This window comes from Theropithecus gelada, chromosome 7b (assembly GCF_003255815.1).
Source record: "Theropithecus gelada isolate Dixy chromosome 7b, Tgel_1.0, whole genome shotgun sequence".
Lineage (NCBI taxonomy): Eukaryota > Metazoa > Chordata > Mammalia > Primates > Cercopithecidae > Theropithecus > Theropithecus gelada.
Window position 1 is genome coordinate 64,103,939 of NC_037675.1, and position 20,866 is coordinate 64,124,804.

The 20,866-nt window shown below is 35.3% G+C and overlaps 1 protein-coding gene across 2 annotated transcripts in view; it reads right to left on the reverse strand.

The window, feature by feature from the left end:
- KCNH5 (potassium voltage-gated channel subfamily H member 5) overlaps nucleotides 1–20,866 on the reverse strand; it is a 347,163-nt gene that overhangs the window by 75,630 nt on the left and 250,667 nt on the right. Inside the window, exon 10 of one of the 2 annotated variants that reach the window (XM_025392372.1) lies at nucleotides 6,285–6,481. The exons of the other annotated variant lie outside the window; for it this stretch is intronic. Within the exon in view, the coding sequence (XP_025248157.1) occupies nucleotides 6,285–6,481 (197 nt within the window). The remainder of the gene's footprint in view (nucleotides 1–6,284; nucleotides 6,482–20,866) is intronic. 2 annotated transcript variants of the gene reach the window in all.

Here is a 20,866-nt window from a genome sequence, read left to right on the forward strand (position 1 = left end):
TAACTCCAGTGTCCTTGTCACCTCCTGGAATCCTTCCCTGTGTCTTCCCCTTGGATAAACTGAATTCATCTCCTTTATGCCCCCTGTGTACTGAGAATAACCCTCTCGTAGCACTTATCTAACTCATGATCTCTCACTAGACCGGAGCCTCCTGGAGAGCAGGCACCTGGTCTTTTATGTCCATAACCCCATGGTTATGGGATAGGGGCTAGATGGATGCATGGCTATATGGTGAGCCAGCCAATACTTTCTGTGCCGCACTTCAACAAAGTGTCTCACGAGAAGACGTACAGAAACAGCAAATAAAATTCTTCTCTCATCCTATTTAAATAGTCAATCTGGAGGAAAATATGTTCTTGCTATCTTGAAAGTGAAGAAAATATTCAGAAATAATTTAAAATCTCAGGCATGCTTATTGTAGCCAGCAGTGTTCATGTAACATATATTTTAAGTTTCAAGGAAATGAAATTCGCTTGACTGCCTTATGGACAAATATACCACTTATTTTTAAATGGTTCATTCTCTTTTACTCATAAAACATACTGTCTGTAGGTTTCAGCATCTTTTATGGAAAAAGAAGGTTACAACAAAATTACGAATATATCTGCTGATTTGAGGACCTTTGAGGACACAGATTTCCTATCAACCTTTATATATGGTGCATTGGTGGTCCTCAAGTCCATGCCAAGGTCGGACAATCCACTAGGCAGATTCATAGAATTCTGCATATCATCATATTCATGGCTATGAGAGCATAAGATACAAAGAAAATTTAGCGAAGGGAAAAGGGGCATGGGCAAAGTCTGGGGGAAGCCAGGCACAAGCAAGAGCATCACAGGGAAGTTCATTAAGGACTTGGTGCTTCTGGTTTTGTACCGGAGATGGTCACAAAGGCATCTTCTGCTGGACATATGCCAAAATTCCACACTTCAGGAAGGAAAGTTGATATTCAGCATCAATCCACCTTGTTAGAATAGACAGTTAAGGCACACAGAGTTACTCATCAGTTAGTGGCAAGAGTCCCCCTGAAATCAAGTTCACAAGAGCCAGCTTTATAAGCAAGTCTTTCAAAGGACAATAGTCATATCTGCTAGGTTAACTCTTTTTTACACAAATGGTAAAAATCATTGTGCAACAAATAGGCAAAATGAGAAGAAGTGTAATATTAATTTTAAAAGTCTAATAAGCCTTTAAAATGTAGGTGTCACCTGTGTTACCTTTTTATGTGTGTGTCAAAGAAGGTGCGTTGCTTACCTTCTTTGATGTATACCTAAGAGCTGGTCATCAATTTAACGAATACCATTTTGTCATTCCAGGAATTAGCATCTTGAATTGGTTAAATAAATACAAACATAAAGTAAGCAAATGAGTCAACTTTCCTCTGCTTCTCTCTCATCCCTTTTCTGAATATGTTTAAACTTATTGGAAACTATGGAATTGTGTTCTTATTATTGAAAAATAACCCAATCGGTCTTTTTGCTCAATTCAGTTTAGCTTTTGACTCTCACACATGGGATCTTAATCTCCAGTAGTCTGGTGGAGCCTGTGTACCTCTCCTCAATAGAATTGCTTTAAATGCACAAAATAAAATACACAAGATTGCAAAGGAAACACATATTGAAATCCTGTCATCAAAATATTTTCAAACAATTTACAGTATAGTAATCTATGTGCTTCTGTCTAGCAGCAGGTCTAATAACCATCATAATTGTTAAATAGTAATGAGCATAAATGGCATTTCAAGATATCTTCAGCACATATTATATATGAAAATACCCATTAATATAATTGCTTTTGGTACTTCTAATAACACTGTAGTTGTCTAGCAACCTTTCCAATTAAAGGAAAAGCTAAATGTCAGTTAGAAAATAGATAAAATTTTTTTCATCAAAATGTACAGGCCCCAGGTAAAAATCTCAGGTTTCTAGACCCATGAGACCAGGAGTTCATTAACTGATTCCACTTAGATCATGAGCTGTTGGACCAAGAGCAAGCAGACTTATTTTGTTTGACCACAGAATTTTAAAAACAAATCAAATTATTACCAAACAAATGTGTTTTCCCATAAAAATGTGCTTCTGACCTCTTGGAGAAAAAAAAAATATGAGGACTAAGCAGCACTAGCCCAGCATCCCCACAAGGCAATGTCCTACCAGACTGAGTAACAGCTGTCTCGTTCACATGTGAAATGAACTCTCCATTTTCACAGTAACTATAAATCCTTCATTACTCTTTCATGTTATCTGCCTGCTTTATGTAGCTACTTCTTATTGATATTTGTGGCATTTTCCATCTCATAACCCTCTGAATAGGCAGCAAGTAGAAAATACTTGCTTTCTAATAAAGGTGGGGAGATTCTATTTATATGCCCACTGTTGTCCCCATTTAACTTCTTCCAGTCCTCTTTTTTCAACAATTAACACACTTAAGTCCCCTGGGCAGTCACCTGATTGTAAATAAAGTAATTGAAACACAATCTTGCTCATTTCTTTATGTATTATCTACAGCTTTGCTATTGACTAAGTTTTACCCCCTCAAAATTCATCTGTGGAAGCTCTTATCCCCAATGTGATGGTATTTGGAGATGGAGCCTTTGGGAGGTAATCAGGTTTAGAAGAGGTCATAAAGTTAGGGCCAGTGCGGTGGCTCACACCTGTAATCCCAGCACTTTGGGAGGCTGAGGCAGGCAGATCACGAGGTCAGGGGTTCAAGACCAGCCTGACCAACATGGTGAAACCCTGTCTCTACTGAAAACACAAAAATTAGCCAGGCGTGGTAGCAGGTGCCTGTAATCCCAGCTACTCAGGAGGCTGAGGCAGGTGAATCGCTTGAACCTGGGAGGCAGATGTTGCAGTGAGTCAAGATCACGGCACTGCACTCCAGCCTGGGTGACAGAGCGAGGCTCCATCTCAAAAACAAAAACAGTTGGGGCCCTCATGAGGGACTTGGTGCCCTTATAAGATACCAGTGAGCTTGCTTCCTCCCCCTGCTATCTCTCCACCTCCCCTTCTCTCTCTTATGTGGGAACACAGTGAGAATTTGGATATTTGCAAGCCGGGAAGAGAACCCCCACCACCAGGGAACCAAATTGGCCAGTAATTTGATCATACACTTCCCAGCCTCCAGAACTGTGAGAAATAAATTCTTTCTGCTTAAGGCACCCAATCTATCATATTTTGTTATGGTGGCCCAAGCTAAAACAGCTGCTTTCATACTACAGTGGAAAAGTTGAGTGGTTGAGATTGGCCCACAAATTCAAAATTATTTATTATCTGGTCCTTGACAGAAAAAGTTTGCCAGCCCATGCTGTAGTTGTTTGATGGAATTACTAGTTATAGCTCTAGAATTTTTACATAGAGGGGCTTAAGGATGGGTAGGAGGAGCTATATTTGCACAGTAAGCATCTTATTTTTCCTTAATGAAGATGAAGGCAAGCAGCTAAAGAAGGCTCACTTCCCTCCTTATTGCAGCCATGGAAAGCCATACGCTATACAAACCTCTCCTCTGAGCCACTGGATACACCTGTGTGGCCAGAACTGTACCACACCATGGCTGACAACTTGGATTCAAAATCTGCTCCCTTACTTAGCAGGAACACACCCTTAATCAATGGCTATGATAGCTATGAGATATCAATAGCATACTAAAGACATAGTTTTGGTTATAGAATTCACAACGAATGTCCATTGCGATAATTTTTACAATAATAGCAATAAGAACAAAATGTTTTCATTAATAGATCAATTGGAATAAAGTGAATAAGTGAAAAAGAAACTATAAATTGCTGACAGCGTTTCTGTGGAATATTGTGGAAAAGAAAATATCAGCGACTTTGACAAGCTAAAACAACATGGTAGTTTAAAAAATACAGGTTTTAGAATCATAGAGATGAATGCAAATGCAGGCCCTGACTCCTAAGTTATCTGGCAACTAGCTGTTCCAATCTCAGAACCTTAATCTCTTCATGGGTGAAATGGAGATTATACTGCTCTGTTTGTGGGTTGTTGATGTTTAACAAGATATTATAAGTAAACTATGTTGAAGTGCCTGGCTATTTACAATATGTTCTCAGATGGTAGCTACTATTACTAATCATGAGATAATATTTCTCACCACTTATTTTTTTCATGAGAATATTGTTTTTCAGAAAATAAAGTGACACTGAATGACACCCTTTTCCCACTATTTGCCAAGTTATTGAGACAACGCATCAAGAGCAGAAAGGCTACAATTATAAAAACTGACACCAGTTATAACAGGAAACAGATTGTGAGGGAAGAAAGCCACCTGATGTTACTCAGCAAACTGGCACCCATGGAGACATGCACAGTGTGTCTGGGCCCCGTTACAAAAACCAACAACAGTTTTCTGTCTCTAGCTTCTCTTCCTATCAGAAGTAGCCACACCTGTGTGTACTCAGCTGTCACAACCAATGAATGTGTGTGTGTGTGTGTGTGTGTGTGTGTGTGTGTGTAAGAGAAAGAGAGGTGACAGATATTTTCCACTGGTGATCTGTTTTCATTGTCCCTCCTTGGCAACTTGCATTGCAAAGGTATCAGTTGGTTATTTGACATTAATCCCTCTGGGCCTGAGTTTTCTCATGTGATTTGAAGGACAAAATAGCTGCCCATTTTCTTTCACAGGAATATTATAAACATCAAGTCCTGAGAAATGTACAGATGTTGGACAGGAGTTTTCAGTAATCTTGCACTATTTAAGAATACAGTCTTCCCTTGGTATATGAGGGAGACTGGTTCCAGGATCCCCTCACATACCCAGATCCTCACATACTGAAGTCCTGCTGTACACCCTGTGGAACCCATATACAGGAAAAGTCGGCTCTTGGTATATGCACGTTTCAAATAATACAAATACTGTATTTTTCATCTGCATTTGGTCAAAAAAGATTGGTGTGTAAGTGGACCCTTGTTGTTCAAATCTGTGTTATTCAAGGACCAACCATACCACAAAAGTCAACTACCTAACAGGTTGCCTTGTTGAAGGGAAATTTGTCATTGCAGAAGGCAGAGCATAGACCAAAGGAGACATTCCTGCTTAATACTGAAAGAGACTCTGAGCTCCCTAACACGTAAGTAAGAAACTTCCACATTTAGTTAATATTTAGCATCCCTCTTCCACATTCATCTGCCTTCACTTTCAACTATTTGTGTTTGACATACTATTCACATTTAACTATAGATCTATTGAGCATAAGTACCTGTACTTAAGCCTGTATGTTCTCTACAGCTATTTAATTCTGTCTCACAGTTTCTGGATGCTCCATCTATTTGATAACAAAAGTATGAACTGAAAATGATGTTCAAGTATAGATCAAATAAATGTGATACAGCCAGGACAAACACTACTCCTGCTAATCTCATCCTTTCTTGGAACCCTAAGTAGGAATTACATTGACTTAATTACATTCATTTCTACATTGCTACAGTATAGACATTAATTTTTCCCTTTGCTTGATTTCTTCCCTCCCTGTTAACTACAGAGAAGGTTTCCTTTATGCAGGTTATGGAAAGGAATGACTGTTATTTCAAAATATTTCACCACCGACAGGCAATCATTTTAGATAAAAATCACTTAAGTGCAGTTATCCAAACATGTATTTCATTCTTGGCAATAAAAAAGCCCTACCCAATGCCCAATGACCTAGAAACCAGAAGTAGGAGATTTCTTCATGCAAATTAAATTTGTGTCACACTCATCAGTTAAAAAGTGGCAATGAAGGTTAAATGTGCAGCAGCAGTGTAACATAAAGGATTCCTATCCATATTTGTAGGATGTGTCAATGTGACTAATTAATTTTTGAGATAGCATTCTTTGAAAGAGTAAACTTTGTGAATTAATTATGAAATGAGAAGTGCCTAAAGAGAGCTGAGAATGTAAAATAGGCACCCAGCTTGATTAACTTTACCAGCTTTTAAAATGCCCATTTAATAAGGTAAAAGACACTGGAATTGATTTTATGGCAGTGTTATAAACTCCAAGAACCAACGACATCATAGGAGAGTTCACAGCTTGTTTCTCTTCAAGTCTGTTTTTCATTTTGTATATTAAATGGTAAAGATTCAAGTCTTTACTCATAGAAACAGGGTGTTTTTTCCCTTAAAAAGTTAACAAAATATAAATAAAGGGAAGGAAAATTATGCCACTTTACATTGATGGGAATTTAGTGCTACAAAACAAAGTATCTTTTCTACTCTTCAGCTAATAGAGCTGAATTAATTAATACTCTGGACACTAATAAGAAAAAGCAGACCCAGACAACATACCCGTTTCCTTAGATTGCAAGTAAGAGTGAGATTCCTTGAGAAGGAGTTTGCAAAAGCTGTATAAAAGTCCAGGACTTTGAGCAAGGCTTCCCGCTTGATGATGTGTAGGTCACAGTACGTCAGTGCTCGGACGTTCGCACATGCATGGGCAAGGGTGGTTTCCTTCCAGAATATGTCTCCAAATACATCACCCTTCCCTAGAAAACAGTATAAGATACATATTCAAGTATCTACCGCTGTTCTTATTGTAATCACTCTTGTTATTCAGTTTCATATACAGTATTGACCTTCTAGCATAATTTAGAGCTGAGGGTATAACCGCATCTATAAACACATAACAATATACAATGCTTTCATATAATATGGAACATCACCCTGAATTCGGTTATTGATGAAAATCTGGAGTGACATGAAAAAATGGATCCAACAGAGAAGCCAAACACCTCATTTTAACAAATAATTTCATTATTTTCTGCCACCTTAACTTTTCCTATTTTGACTAGAAGGAGCAAAGGTGACTACTTAGTTTCATCCTTGCCTTCTGGTAAAGATAATAAAATGCAACACAGAAGGATCTGCTGTAAATAAATCTAGGGCTGATCCAACGTATATTAAAAACACATTATTTAGTAACTATGAATTGTGCCCTAAGCTGATTAAAACTTGCCACAACTTAGTTCCCCAAGAATGCCCTTCCCTCTCTACCTAGCCAACCTTATACAGGTTCTCAGAGTCCAGCCCAAGAGCTCCCCATCCACAATGACAAAGCTGAAGGACCCAGCTTGAGTAAAACATGGAGACTCAAATGTGTTATCCCATGAACAGTTCTATAAAAAGTGCTACACTATCATCAAATGTAGACGGCTTTTAAACATTCTAGAAATCGCACAGAAATCACCTATTCACTTCAGAGCACTACCCACTGGTGGCCTGAACTCAACCATTTATCATTTGAAATCAAGTACTTAGTTGCCCAAATAAAAAGAACGAGAAAGAGTCTAAGGTTAAAGATCCCAAAGGCCTTTCTGCCGAGGCAGTTCCATAAAAGTCCCTGGTTTCTGAAGTGTAGTCAACTGCATTCTTTGTTCAACTTCTGCGTGAAAGGAAAAGTTCTAAAGTGAAAAAGACAGGGGGAGTATATCCAGGAGGGAAACATCTTCCTAGAGACACTCTGTTAATGATTTATTCTTTTTGCACTCAAACCACAGAGGTGAGCAACTATCTGCCGTCAACATGCAGATTAAAATCAGAACTAATAGGAAAAAAAAAAAAAGAAGAAAGAACTTGCATCACCCTTCAGGCCAGCCAGACAACCAGAGAGAAAAGAAAATGTGTAACCACAGAAATGAGAGAGAGACAAAGACAATGACAAGACAGAAACAGAGAGGTTGAGTGAGTGAGATTACAGATTCTTTGCTCACCTAGGTAGTTGGGAAGTTCTGAGAGAAACATGGGGCTTGATTTCAAGCTTAAGAGGGACTTCAGGGTAGAAAGAGAAAACATGCATATGACTGAAGAGGTGATTAAAACCACCACATGATCATGTGACCAGCATAAAACAACTATAATGAATATTTAATTAATCTTAAGCAATTCATTTGTTTCTGGACCCTCCAAAAATTCCTTTTAGTTCATGACACTAATGAGCGAATTAACCATCTAATACCCATTTATTTGCCCAAGGAAGGGAGATTAGAGACCTGGTATCCAAACAAAGTCTCTAGGGTTATACAGCATCGTAATAACCTAAGGGAGACTGCAGTTATAGAAACTCTACCTCCTTTTATACAGATGAATTTCAGAACTCTGTACGTGGTATTCTCTTCAAACTAGTAATCCCAATTATAGGCATTTATTCAAATTGCATAACAAGAAGTACCAAATTTATTTATAAAAATGCTCACTGAAGTGAAATTTATAATCATAAAAAATTAGAAATAAATGTCAATAAATAATGAAATAGTATGCAGACAAAAGGTATCATAAATTTTACAAGGGACATGGAGGTTATATAAGGTTATATAAAACAGTAAAAGCAGGATATCAAACCATACATACAGTATAATCTCATTTTATGTACCCCATCTCCCCACCCCCAAACATACATACATACATGCACACAAAGGGCAGAAGTAAATGCATCAAAAAGGTAGGTCCTCTCTGCATTATGGAACAATGTATGGTTTTCATTTTGTCTTATAATTTATGTGTAATACTTTGTAAACAGAAAAGATCAACAACTGTTACATTACCACAGTTCCTGATGGTACCAAAAAAAAAAAAAAAAGCCAAGCTTTTAAAGGGCTGCTTTGATCTACCTCTTATTTCTTTTCCTTTTTATTCTTACTCTTTCCATACCAGATTTTTCCTTCAAGAGATAGAAAAAAGGTCACTCTTCTCTATGGCTCATTTCTGTATCATTTTCTTAAATTGTCAATTATAACCTCTTAACCATTTATAAGTGCTCATTACTTTACAGCTATTTGGTTTTCATATATAGTACACTTAATAATAATCAATGCTTTTGACTCAGTATTTTCATGTCTGAGAATCAAAACATTAGAACCACTGCATGTAATATTCATTACAGTGTTATTAATGATAACCCTAGATTTTTATTTAAACACTATATGTCCAATAGCTATGGCAATTGCAAAAATATGTGTAAAATATCAATGTCCAAAGAATTAAAACAGCTTTTGAGACAATATGCAAAAAATTCTTAACTTACAATGTTAATTAAGAAATAAATATATAAAGAATAATATGAATATATTTACAGCTATAACAAAATATATAAAAATGAAACTGAGGTGCCAAGAGTAAAAGAATTGTCAGTTTAGAAATCCACTTTATCTTCTTTTCTTAAGACAATTCTCTTGATGGAACCAAAGTATAACGTATTTTATAACTATATGCTATTATATATAGTTTATTAGTCTGTTCTCACACTGCTAATAAAGAATGAAGACATCCAAGACTGGGTAATTTATATAGAAAAGAGGTTTAATCGACTCACAGTTCTACATGACTGGAGAGACCTCACAATCATGGCCAAAGGCAAATGAGGAGCAAAGCCATGTCTTACATGGTGGCAGGCAAGAAAGCTTGTACAGGGGAACTCCCATTTATAAAGCCATCAGATCTCAAGAGATTTGTTCACTACCAGGAGAACAGTATGGGGGAAACTGCCCCCATTATTCAATTATTTCCACCTGGCTCTGCCCTTGACATGTAGGGATTATTACAGTTCAAGGTGAGATTTAGGTGAAGAGACAGCCAAACCATATCATATAATATACTATGTTATATAAATTTATCAATTGATACAAATTGAGCTAAAAGTCTAAAAGGATACAAGACTAAAATAAAATGCATTTAAATAATAATAGCAACTGGATTTAAGTGGTATGTTTATGTGTCTTTTTCTTCCTACTCTATGTTTTCCAAATTTTTCTATATTAAAAAACAGCAAACCATTTTCACCAATGTCTTTCATTATACTTCTTAATAAAACTGAATTCATAAAATATATACATAGATTTATAGATCATAAATAAATATTCATTGATTATTAAGTGCATTTTCAACAGGTTAAAGGTACTCAAAATATAAAGGTAATTTCTTCTTACTAGTACGGGTCATTTTTAATTAAAGAATCATTCAAATATCTGTTATATATTTTATTTAACTTAACTGATGAAATTAAAAATTCTTACACTATTTCTGCCTAAAATTTTTAAATTTAAATTATTACATTAAATTATTATGTTTTTGGTATCATGGGAAAATAAAAAGTCTATGATATAGTGAGAATAGCAATAAACTAGAATATGAACTCATGATAAACTTTATTTCCTGTTCCTCTCCCAAAAATGTTTAGAAAAGCATAGCAAAATTAACAAAAGTAGATAATTCTGCCCCCAACATCAGAATTCACTTTACGTAATAAGCAATACTAATTGTTTCATTACATAGAATTTTCATTAGGATATGCAATATGTAAACTAGATATTAAGCTAATCAACCATTTCAAAGTGTGTTTACTTTGTTGGCTTTCTACGTCACCTATTAAGCAATCAATTCACAACAAACTTTTACCGCATTTCTGGAACTACGGTCATCTTTTTAAAAAATTAATTAGTTTACCAGCCAAACTAAAGTTGGTTAATGTCCTTCTTCAAGCATATTATGCACATTTACTGTAAGTCATCTCAGAAATCATAGGCTGTGAAAATGTGGGGTTAGGCATGGAATATCCAACGTGCATGCATCTAATATGCATGGAATAACTAATGAAGAAACACTTTTCTTTATTGTACAAAAGATTTTACACACTTTGAGGGCTAGGAACTCCTGTTCATCTTCTTGACTACAGAACATTTGATGCTGGTTTTTAGGTCAGCTCCTGCTGGGTACAAGTAGTCTCTGCTATAAACATTTTAGAGCTAGAGATAACTAACCTCCCCTCAAATACTAAAATTAGTAGAAAGCTTGTGCTAAACATGAAAGTTGTTGTTTGGTCTATTTATATTTTCTCAGTTCTTTTCATCAAGTCTTATGAAGTATTTCACTGTTAAACTACACGAAAAAGGATTGTAAAACAGAAATAAGTGTTAAAGACTCATATAGTAAGAAACCGGAACATTTAAGGCAAAACAGAGACAGAGTTACAACATAATTAAAGAAGTAATACAGACTATGGTATGCTTAGGGATTATGGTCCCCTAAGGGGCTGATTTTATAGCCAGATTTATTTTTTCAAATGTGAGACACATTATTTGGTGAGTTAATAACATAAATAAAATAAATGCATAAAAATTACCACAGTTAGGCAGGGCACGGTAGCTCATGCCTGTAATCCCAGCACTTTGAGAGGCCGAGGTGGGCAGATCATGAGGTCAGGAGTTCGAGACCAGCCTGGCCAACATGGTGAAACCCCATTTCTACTAAAAATACAAAAATTAGCCAGGCACAGTGGTGGGCGCCTGTAATCCCAGCTACTCGGGAGGCTGAGGCAGGAGAATGGCTTGAACCCAGGAGGAGGAGGTTGCAGTGAGCTGAGATCACGCCACTGCCCTCCAGCCTGGGTGACAGTGCGAGACTCAGTCTCGGAAAAATAAATACATAAATAAAAATTATCATAGGTATTCATCAGTGAGAACTGCTAACTAATATATCCAACAGGTCCCAAACAAAATATCATCTGAATTTTACTTAGGTAGTTTTCTGTGAGTTTAGGAGTGTGATAGTGGCTCTATTTGAAGATTTTTCTATACAACGATCTTCATCCATGTATTCACTTCTTTTTTTAGTAAGTTTTATTTTATATACTTGAGATTTAACATGTAACATTATGGAATACATAAAGACAGTAAAATCACTATAGTGAATCACTATAGTAAAGCAAATTAACATGTCTATCATCTTACATATTTTTTATCATGAGACGAAAGCAGCTAAAATCTACCTATTTAACAAAAATTTGTATTACAAACAGGCATAACCCTCATTTTATTGTGCTTTACCCTATTGCACTTGGCAGATATTATGTTTTTTACAAATTGAAGGTTTGTGGCAACTCAGTGTCAAACAAGCCTATCAGCATCATATTTCCAACAGCACGTGATCATTTTGTGTCTCATTTTGGTAATTCTCACAATATTTCTAATTTTTTCATTATTATTATATCTGTTATGGAAATCTGTGATCAGTAATCTTTCATGTTATTGTTGTAATTGTTTGGGGCCACTACAAACCACACCCGCATAAGATGGCAAACCTAATCAATACATATTGTGTGTGCTTTAAGTACTCCACTGATCCATCATCCCCCAACTCCCTCTTCCTCTCCTTGGGCCTCCCTGTTTTCTGAGACACAATAATATCAAAATTAGGCCAATCAGCAACCTTAAAATGGCTTCTAAGTGTTCTAGCAAAAGGAAGAATCACAAATCTCTCACTTCAAGTCCAAAGATAGAAATAATTAAGCTTAGTGAGGAAGGCATGTCAAAAGCTAAAAGAGGCTAAAAGCTAGGCCTCTTGCACCAAACAGCTAGCCAAGTTGTGAATGCACAGTAAAAGTTCTTGAAGGAAGTTACAAGTGCTACTCCAGGGAACACATGAATGATAAGGAAATGAAACAGACTTACTGCTGATAAGGAGAAAGTTTTATTGGCCTGGATAGAAAATCAAACCAGCCACAACATTCCCTTAAGCCAAAGCCAAATCCAGAGCAAAGCCCTAACTATCTCCAATTCTGTAAAGGCTAAGAGAGGAGAGGAAGCTGCAGAAGAAAAGTGTGAAGCTAGCAGAGATTGGTTTATAAAGTTTAAGAAAAGGAACCATGTCCACAACATCAAAATGCAAGCTGAAACAGCAAGTACTGATGTAGGAGCTGCAGCATGTTATGCAGAAGATCTGCTAAAATAACTGATGAAGGTGACTAGACTAGACAACAGATTTTTAATGCAGATGAAACAGCCTGCTATTAAAAGAAGATGCCATCTGGGACTTTCACAGAAAGAGAGAAGTCAAACACTGGCTTCAAAACTTTAAAGGATAGGCTAACTCGTTAGGGCCTAATGCAGCTGCTGACTTTAGTTGAAGCCACTACTCCTTGATTACTCCCAAAGCCCTAGAATCTTAAGAATTATGCTAAATCTACTCTGCCTTTGCTCTATAAATGGAAGAACAAAGCCTGGATGACAGTGCATCTGTTTATAGCATGCTTTACTGAATATTTTAAGCCTACTGTTGAGACCAACTGCTCAGAAAAAAAGATTCGTTTGAAAATATGACTGCTCATTGACAATGCATCTGGTCACTCAAGAGCTCTAATGAAGATGTACAGGATAAATGTTGTTTTCATGCCTGCTAACACAACATCCATCCTGCAGCCCATGGATCAAGGAGTAATGTTGACTTTCAAGTCTTATTACTCAAGAAATATATTTTGTAAGGCTATAGCTGTCATAGATACTGATTCATCTAAAGGATCTAGGCAAAGTAAATGGGAAATCTTCTGGAGAACATTCAGAATTCTAGATGCCATTCAGAACACTTGTGATTCATGTCAGATGTGAGAAAGCCAAAATATTAATATTAACAGGAGTTTGGCAGAAGTTGATTCCAACCCTCATGGATGATTTTGGGAGCTTCAGACTTCAGTGGAGGAAGTAATTGCAGATGTAGAAATAGCCAGACAACTAGAATTAGAAGTGGAGTCTGAAAATGTGGATGACTTGCTGCAATCTCACTATAAAACCAACCAGTGAGAAGTTGCTTCTTATGGATGAGCAAATAAAGTGGTTTCTTGAGACGGAATCTACTCTTAGTGAAGACGCTATGAACAATTGTTGAAATGACAACAAAGGATTTATAACAGTTCATAAACTCCGTTGATCAGACAGTGGCAAGAGTTTGAGAGGACTGACTCCAATTTTGAAAGAAGTTCTACTGTGGCTAAAATGCTATCAGTCAGCATCACATGCCATAGAGAAATATTTCATGAAAGGAAGAGTCAGTTGATGCAGCAAATTTCGTCATCATCTTAGTTTAAGAAATTGCCACCTCTATTCCACCCTTCAGCAACCACCAACCTGATGAGTCTGCATCTGTCAACATCAAGGCAGGACTGTCCACCAGCAAAAAGATTACAACTCGCTGAAGGCTCAGATGATCATTAGCACATTTTAACAATAAAGTATTTGTAAATTAAGATATATGCATTGTTTTTCTAGACATAATGTTATTGCACACATAATAGACTAGGCATAATGTGAACATAACTTTTATATGCACTGGGAAACCAAAAAATGGGTGACTCTATTACAACATTGGCTCTATTATGGTGGTCTGGTACCAAACCAACACAATCTCTGAGATATGACAATATAATATTATTAGCTATAGTCTTCATATATACATTAGATCTCTAAAAATGTTCATCCTACATGTGTGCTACCTTCTACCTTTTGACCTACATGTACTCATTTCCTCCCATTCTACTCCACCTCCCCACAACTGTTTTATTCTCTATCTTTGTATATTTGACTTTTTAAAAAGATTCTACATATAAGTGAGATCAAGTAATAGATTATTTATGTGTCTGGCTTATTTCACTTAGTATAATGTCCTCAAGGTTCATCCATGCTGTGGCAAATGGCAGGCTCTCTTTCTTTTTAAAGGTTGAATAATATTCCATTGCATATACATACTACATTTTCTTTATCAATTCATCCATCAATGGATACTTCGGTGGCTTCCATATCTTGCCTATTGTGAATAATACTGCAACAAACATGGGAGTGAAGATATCTGTAGGAGGTGATAAATTCATCACCTGTGGGTATTTACCCAGTAGAGGGATACCGGGTCACACAGCAGTACTATTTTTAATTTTTTAATAAATCTCCATATTGTTTTCCATAATGGCTGCACCAAACTACATTCCCACCAATAGTATACCAGCATTCTCTTTTCTCCACACCCTCATCAATATTTATTATATCTTGTCTTTTTGATAATAGCCTTCCTAACAGGTGTGAGGTGATATCTCATAATGACTTTAATTTGCATTTCCCTGATGATTAGTGATTTGAACACCTTTTCATATACCTGATGGTTATTTTTATGTTTTATCTGGAGAAATTTCTGCTCAGGTCTCTTGCTCACTTTTTAACAGGGTAATTTATTTTCTGCTATTGAGTTGTAAGAGTTCTTACATACATGTGGTTTGCAAATATATTTCCCAGTCTATAGGTTGCCTTTTCATTTTGTTGATTGTTTCCCTTGTTGTACAGAAACGTTTTAGTGTGATGTAATCCTACTTATTTATTTTTGCTTTTGTAGTCCAAGCTTCTGGTGTTATATCCAAAAAGTCATTGCCAAGGCCAGTGTCAAGGTATTTTTCCTGTATGTTCTCATCAACATGTTTTATGGTTTCAGGTCTCACAGTTAGGTGTTTTATCCATTTTGAGTTGATTTTTTGTGTGGGTGGAAAATAGGGTCCTAATTTTATCCTTTTGCATGTGGAAATCCAGTTTTCCCAGCACTATATATTGAAAAGACTACTAATTTCCCATTGTGGCCTCTTGGCACCCTTGCTGAAAATTAGTTGACCATATATGTTTGGATTTCTTTCTGGGCTCTCTGTTCTGTTCTACTGCTCCATGTTTCTTTTTTATGCCAGTACCACATTGTTATAATTACTAGACATTTGTAATATAATTTTAAATCAGGAAGTGTGATGCCTCCAACTTTGTTTTTTCTCAGTATAGATTTTTGTCTATTTCAGTTTTTTCTACAGTTTCACATGAATTTGAGGATTGCTTTCTCTATTTCTTTAAAAAATGTCATTGGAATTTAGATAGCAATTGCTTTGACTATGTATATTGCTTTGGGTAGTATGTACATTTTAACAATATTAATTCTTATAACCCATGAACATAGGATATATTTCCATTTATTTGTGTCTTCTTCAATTCTTTCTTTCTTTTTTTTTTTCTTTCACTGTTCCTTGTGGAGCAGGGCTAACTTATTGGTGGTATACCCAGAGCCATCTGATTTCTTTCATCTATGCTTTATAGTTTTCTGTGTACAGATATTTTACCTAGCTAAATTCATTCCTATGTATTTTTGTAACAATTGTGAGTTTTTTTCTTGATTTCTTTTTCAGCTAGGTCATTATTTGCATATAGAAATGTTGCCAATTTTTGTAGTTGATTTTGCAACCTGCCACTTTACTAAATTTGTTTATTAGTTCTAACAAGGTTTTTGTAGAATCTTTGGCTTTTTTTACATATAGAATTGTGTCATCTACAAACAGATAATTTTACTTCTTTCTTTCTGTTTTAAATGCCTTTTAATTATTTTTCTTGTCTGACTGCCTTTGCTAGTACTTCCAGTGCTATATTGAATAGAAGTGGTAAGAACAGGCATCCCTGCCTTGTGCTGGATCTTACTGGTAAAGTCTTCAGTTGTTCCCCATTGATCATGATGTCATCACCACTAGACCATCATATAGGAAATGCTTAATGGAGCTCTTCAACTGGAAATGAAAGGATAATAACTACCAAAATGAAAATATATGAAAGTATAAAACTCACTGGTAGAAGTAAATACAAAGTCAAAGGCAGAATATTCCATTACTATAGTAGTAGTATGTAAATCTTCCAAATCTCTAGTATGAAGGTTAAAAGTCAAAATGGTCAAAAATAACCATAGCTACAGTAAGTAACTTACAGTGAGTCACAAGAAAAGAAGAAAAAAAAAAGGACCTACAAAACAACCAGGAAACAATGAACAAAAGGGCAAGAATAAGTCTTTACCTATCAATATCCTTAAACGTAAGTGGATTAAACTATCCAATCAAAAGACAAGGTGGCTGAATGGATATTAAAAAAACAAGATCCCACTATATTCTACCTCTAAGGACCATTTTAGTTTTAAGAACACACATGGGCTGAAAGTTAAAGAATGGAAGATATTCCATGCAAACAGTCGCCAAAACAGAGCAGGGGTGGCTATATTTACATCAGATAAAATAGATTTCAAGTCAAAAACTGTCACAAGAGACAAATAAGTTCATTATTTAATGATAAAGGCATCAATGTATCAAGTATATAACAACTGTTAATATATATGTACCCAACATTGGAGTATCAAAATATACAAAGCAAATATTAATGGACTTGTGGGAAAAAATGCATAGAGATGCAATAATAGCAGGGGACTTCAATAACCCACTTTCAACAATGAATAGATCAACCAGATAGGAAATTAATAAAGAAATATTGGACTTGAACTGTCCACTTTTATTTATTAGTCAGTCCTTCACTATAAGTTATCATTGCAATTGGCTCATAAACTTCATTATAATTACATGGGCCCAAAAATATTCATTTATAGATGAATAAGACTATATGTTTTTAATTATATTATTTCAAATGGATTCAACTATGTACAAACTGCAAGGGTCATATAAAGTAATATTTTAAAAAGGAAGAAGAGAAAGAACAAAATAATGAGTATTAAAATTAAGAAATTATATGGGTTTATTAGAATAAAATCTTTTAAAACATTTAGAAAAGATGTCTGTCAATCTTCAATGATTGATGTCCAAAGTCATTATGTTAAAAATCATCATAGATACAAGCTTGAAGACATTTTCAGAGAAGCAAATAATAATTCTTATCTATTAAAAAAATAACTGATTTAGCTTGTAGTTTTTTTACACACACAAAGAATGAGCCAAATAGCTCTTATTAAGCAGCAGTAAAGAGAAGGTATCCTGACATCAGTAAGAAGCTACCTTCAAGGAGGTAGAAGAAATGTTAATAAACATGCTAATTATCCTGAGTTTGGCACTATTCGTGTTAAGAACAAATTGACTGCATATAAAAATCCAAATATGTGCTTATATCAAGAAAGGGAATGGCATATTATAAAAAAGAAATCCATGCAAAAGACTAATTTGGAAATCAATTACATCTTGAAACTCTCCTGTTTTCTTTTTCTAAGAAAACATTTAGAGTTGAAGTCTACGATATTGTTCATATCATAACTAAGTCATACAACTTTCGCAACTGTGAAGTGTGAGAAATAATGGCTGTCTTTTCTACCTCATTCAATTAATGAATCTGACATCCTGACTCAACCCTAACTCTAACCTATGATGCAATAATCTGACTTCTGAGTATGTATCCAAAAGTATTGAAATCAAAATCTCAAAGAGATAGCATAGCTGTACTCTCATGCTTATTGTAGCTTTATTCAAAATAGGTAGACAAGAAAACAACCCCAGTATTTATCAGCAGATGAATGGATAAAGAAAATGTGGTGTATGCATACAATGGAATATTATTTAGCCTTTGAAAAGAAGAAAATTCTGTCATTTGCAACAATATAGGTCAACCTGGAGAGCACTACGCCAAACAAAATAAGCCAGTTGCAGAAGTACAAATACTTCATGATTCCACTCATACGAAGTGTGTATAATAGTCACCTTCATAGAAGCAGAGAATATAATAGTGGCTGTCAGGGCTTGGAAGATGGGGGAAGGGACAGTTTTTGTTCAATGGATATACAGTTTCAGTTATGCTAGATGAATTAAGTTTTAGATATCTGCTGTACACATAGAGCCTATACTTAACAACACAGTACTGTGAACTTCAAAATTTGTTATGAGGGTAGATCTCATATTAAGTGTTCTTACCATGAAAAAAATGACAGAAGAAAGCTATGGGAGTTTTAGAATGTGTCTATTACCTCAATTACGGTAATGGTATTAAGATTACCATTGGTATTAAGATTACCATGGTATATAATGGTATTTGCATACACACAAACTCATCACATTGTGTGTATTCAATATATGTAGACATTTGTGTATCAATTATACCTCAATAAAGCTGTGTTGATGTGCTAGAAATGTATATGAGTAAGGGCAGTGATCACAGAAGCGTATAGGGAAACAAAAAGCAATCACAGGGATAAAAGAGTGAGATTAAAAGCACAGGTTTTCTTTCTTTTGTTCTTGTATTATTGTTACTTGTCTTTTGTTTTTCCTTTACCTTATGCTATATTATTTATTTATAAAATAAAATGCTACCACTTAAAACATTTTTTTAAATTTTTTGGACTTTTTGTTCAAAAGTTGAAACATTTGCTTTATGCCATGAGAGAATAGGCAGATTCAGGAAATAGAAATCTGGCTCTCAAGAAGTCTTTAATTTTGTAAGAGAGACAGACCAAAAAAAGTACAAAATAGAAGAAAATGAAGTAAGTGTATACAGATTGGGATGTGCAAAGCGCAGAAGAAAAATACTGTTTTTAATTTAAAGAAATTAGGAAACACCTCACAAAGAAAGCAAGCTTCATTTCCACTGTAACATTTACTAACTCAGTAGACCCTGAACTCTTCCATAACACAGATGAAAGAGAAGGTCGAATGTAACATCCCTATCTTGTGTTCTAAGAACTCATGGCATTTACACCCTGGGCTCAATTCTCCTTAGTCCTAAACACCTCCCTCATGGTAAACCAGTTACTTGGGGAAGGACAGTATTTGTAGATACTTAGTAGCTATTTAGCCAATTCATACTTAACTAAGTACCTTAGGTAATATTTAGTGAAGGGTTTTTGTAATGTGTACTGTTATGGTGCCTAATTCTTGGCAGTGGTGTTAGAGAAATCTTTTTTAAAAAATAAAAACAAATAAACTAGTAAAGGTAATACAGGTACTCTATTTTCCATTAAGATTAAACCAAATAGTTGTACCATAATTTCAAAATTATATTTCAAAAGTCCTGTTAACCAGAGCATATTTTTTGTTTGTTTGTTTGTAATTTGATGGTTAAGAGCATGCACATAATATCAGACAGGTCTGGATTAAAATCCTGTACCCACCAATTACTTACTAGCTGTGACCCAGGGTGAACCACCTGATATTACAGAGTTTCAGTTTCTTCATCTGTAACATGACTACAATAATTACTTTCTTCAGAGGGCTATTAAATGACTTGACATAATAATGTATACAAAATAATGAGCACTCCATTAATAATTATTGGTATTTTAATCAGATTTTCAAAGAGGCCCAAGTGTATTTTTCAAAAATACACTTTAAAAGTTTGATAAGGAATATTAAAATCAAAATGTATCTGTTGGCTTTACATTTTACTTAAGTGGGTGGGGGCTCATTTACTAATGAAAAATATGGTTTTTCTTTCTTTAAGTCTCTTTTAATTCTTAAATGTTTGTGTATTAATGAAATTAATTCAGATTTATTGAATCATTCATTCTAGCTGATGACAAAAGCAACGCCACTTTAGGAATTAAAGCTAAATTTCCTTCAATGAATGTAATTTAAAGTTTTCTTCTTATGGTCAACTACCAGGTATAAGTTAGATTCTTTCTTGGTACTGGGGATCCTTGATGGAGAACAAGAAAGGAGCAACTTATCAGAGAGCCATGTGTGGTCTGAGATACTTAACGCAGTTCCCCCCTCAATTCTCTTTGTTCAAATTGCCTAGTTAACAGTAGGAAAATGTTTCTTCTGCCTATAACAGATCTAAAGTAAAGCTACAGGCTTTTGAGAAATGCATTTTACTATAAACCTCTAGACAAAGGAGGAACAGAGGGCATAGAGGAAATTGGCAAGTGAGTCAACAGAACACAACGTATTTTTCTGGGTACCCAGAACTGAAACAATTATGAAAACAGTTTGTTGGCAAAGTATAGTACAGTTGGCCCTCCATACCCGTGGGTTTCTCATCAATGGATTCAATGAAGCACAAATAGAAAATATTTCAGGGAAAAAATGGATGGTTGCATCTGTACTAAATGTGTACAGACATTTTTTTCTTGTCATTATTCCCTAACCAATAAAACTACTATGTATATCGCATTTACATTGTGTTGGGAATTACAAGTAATCTAGAGATGATTTTGAATATACAGGATGATGTGCATAGGTTGTATGCAAATACTATACCATTCTACATAAGGGACTTGAGCATCCTCAGAGTAGGGTCTCTGTGAGGGTGTCCTGAAACCAATCCTTAGTGGATACCAAGTAA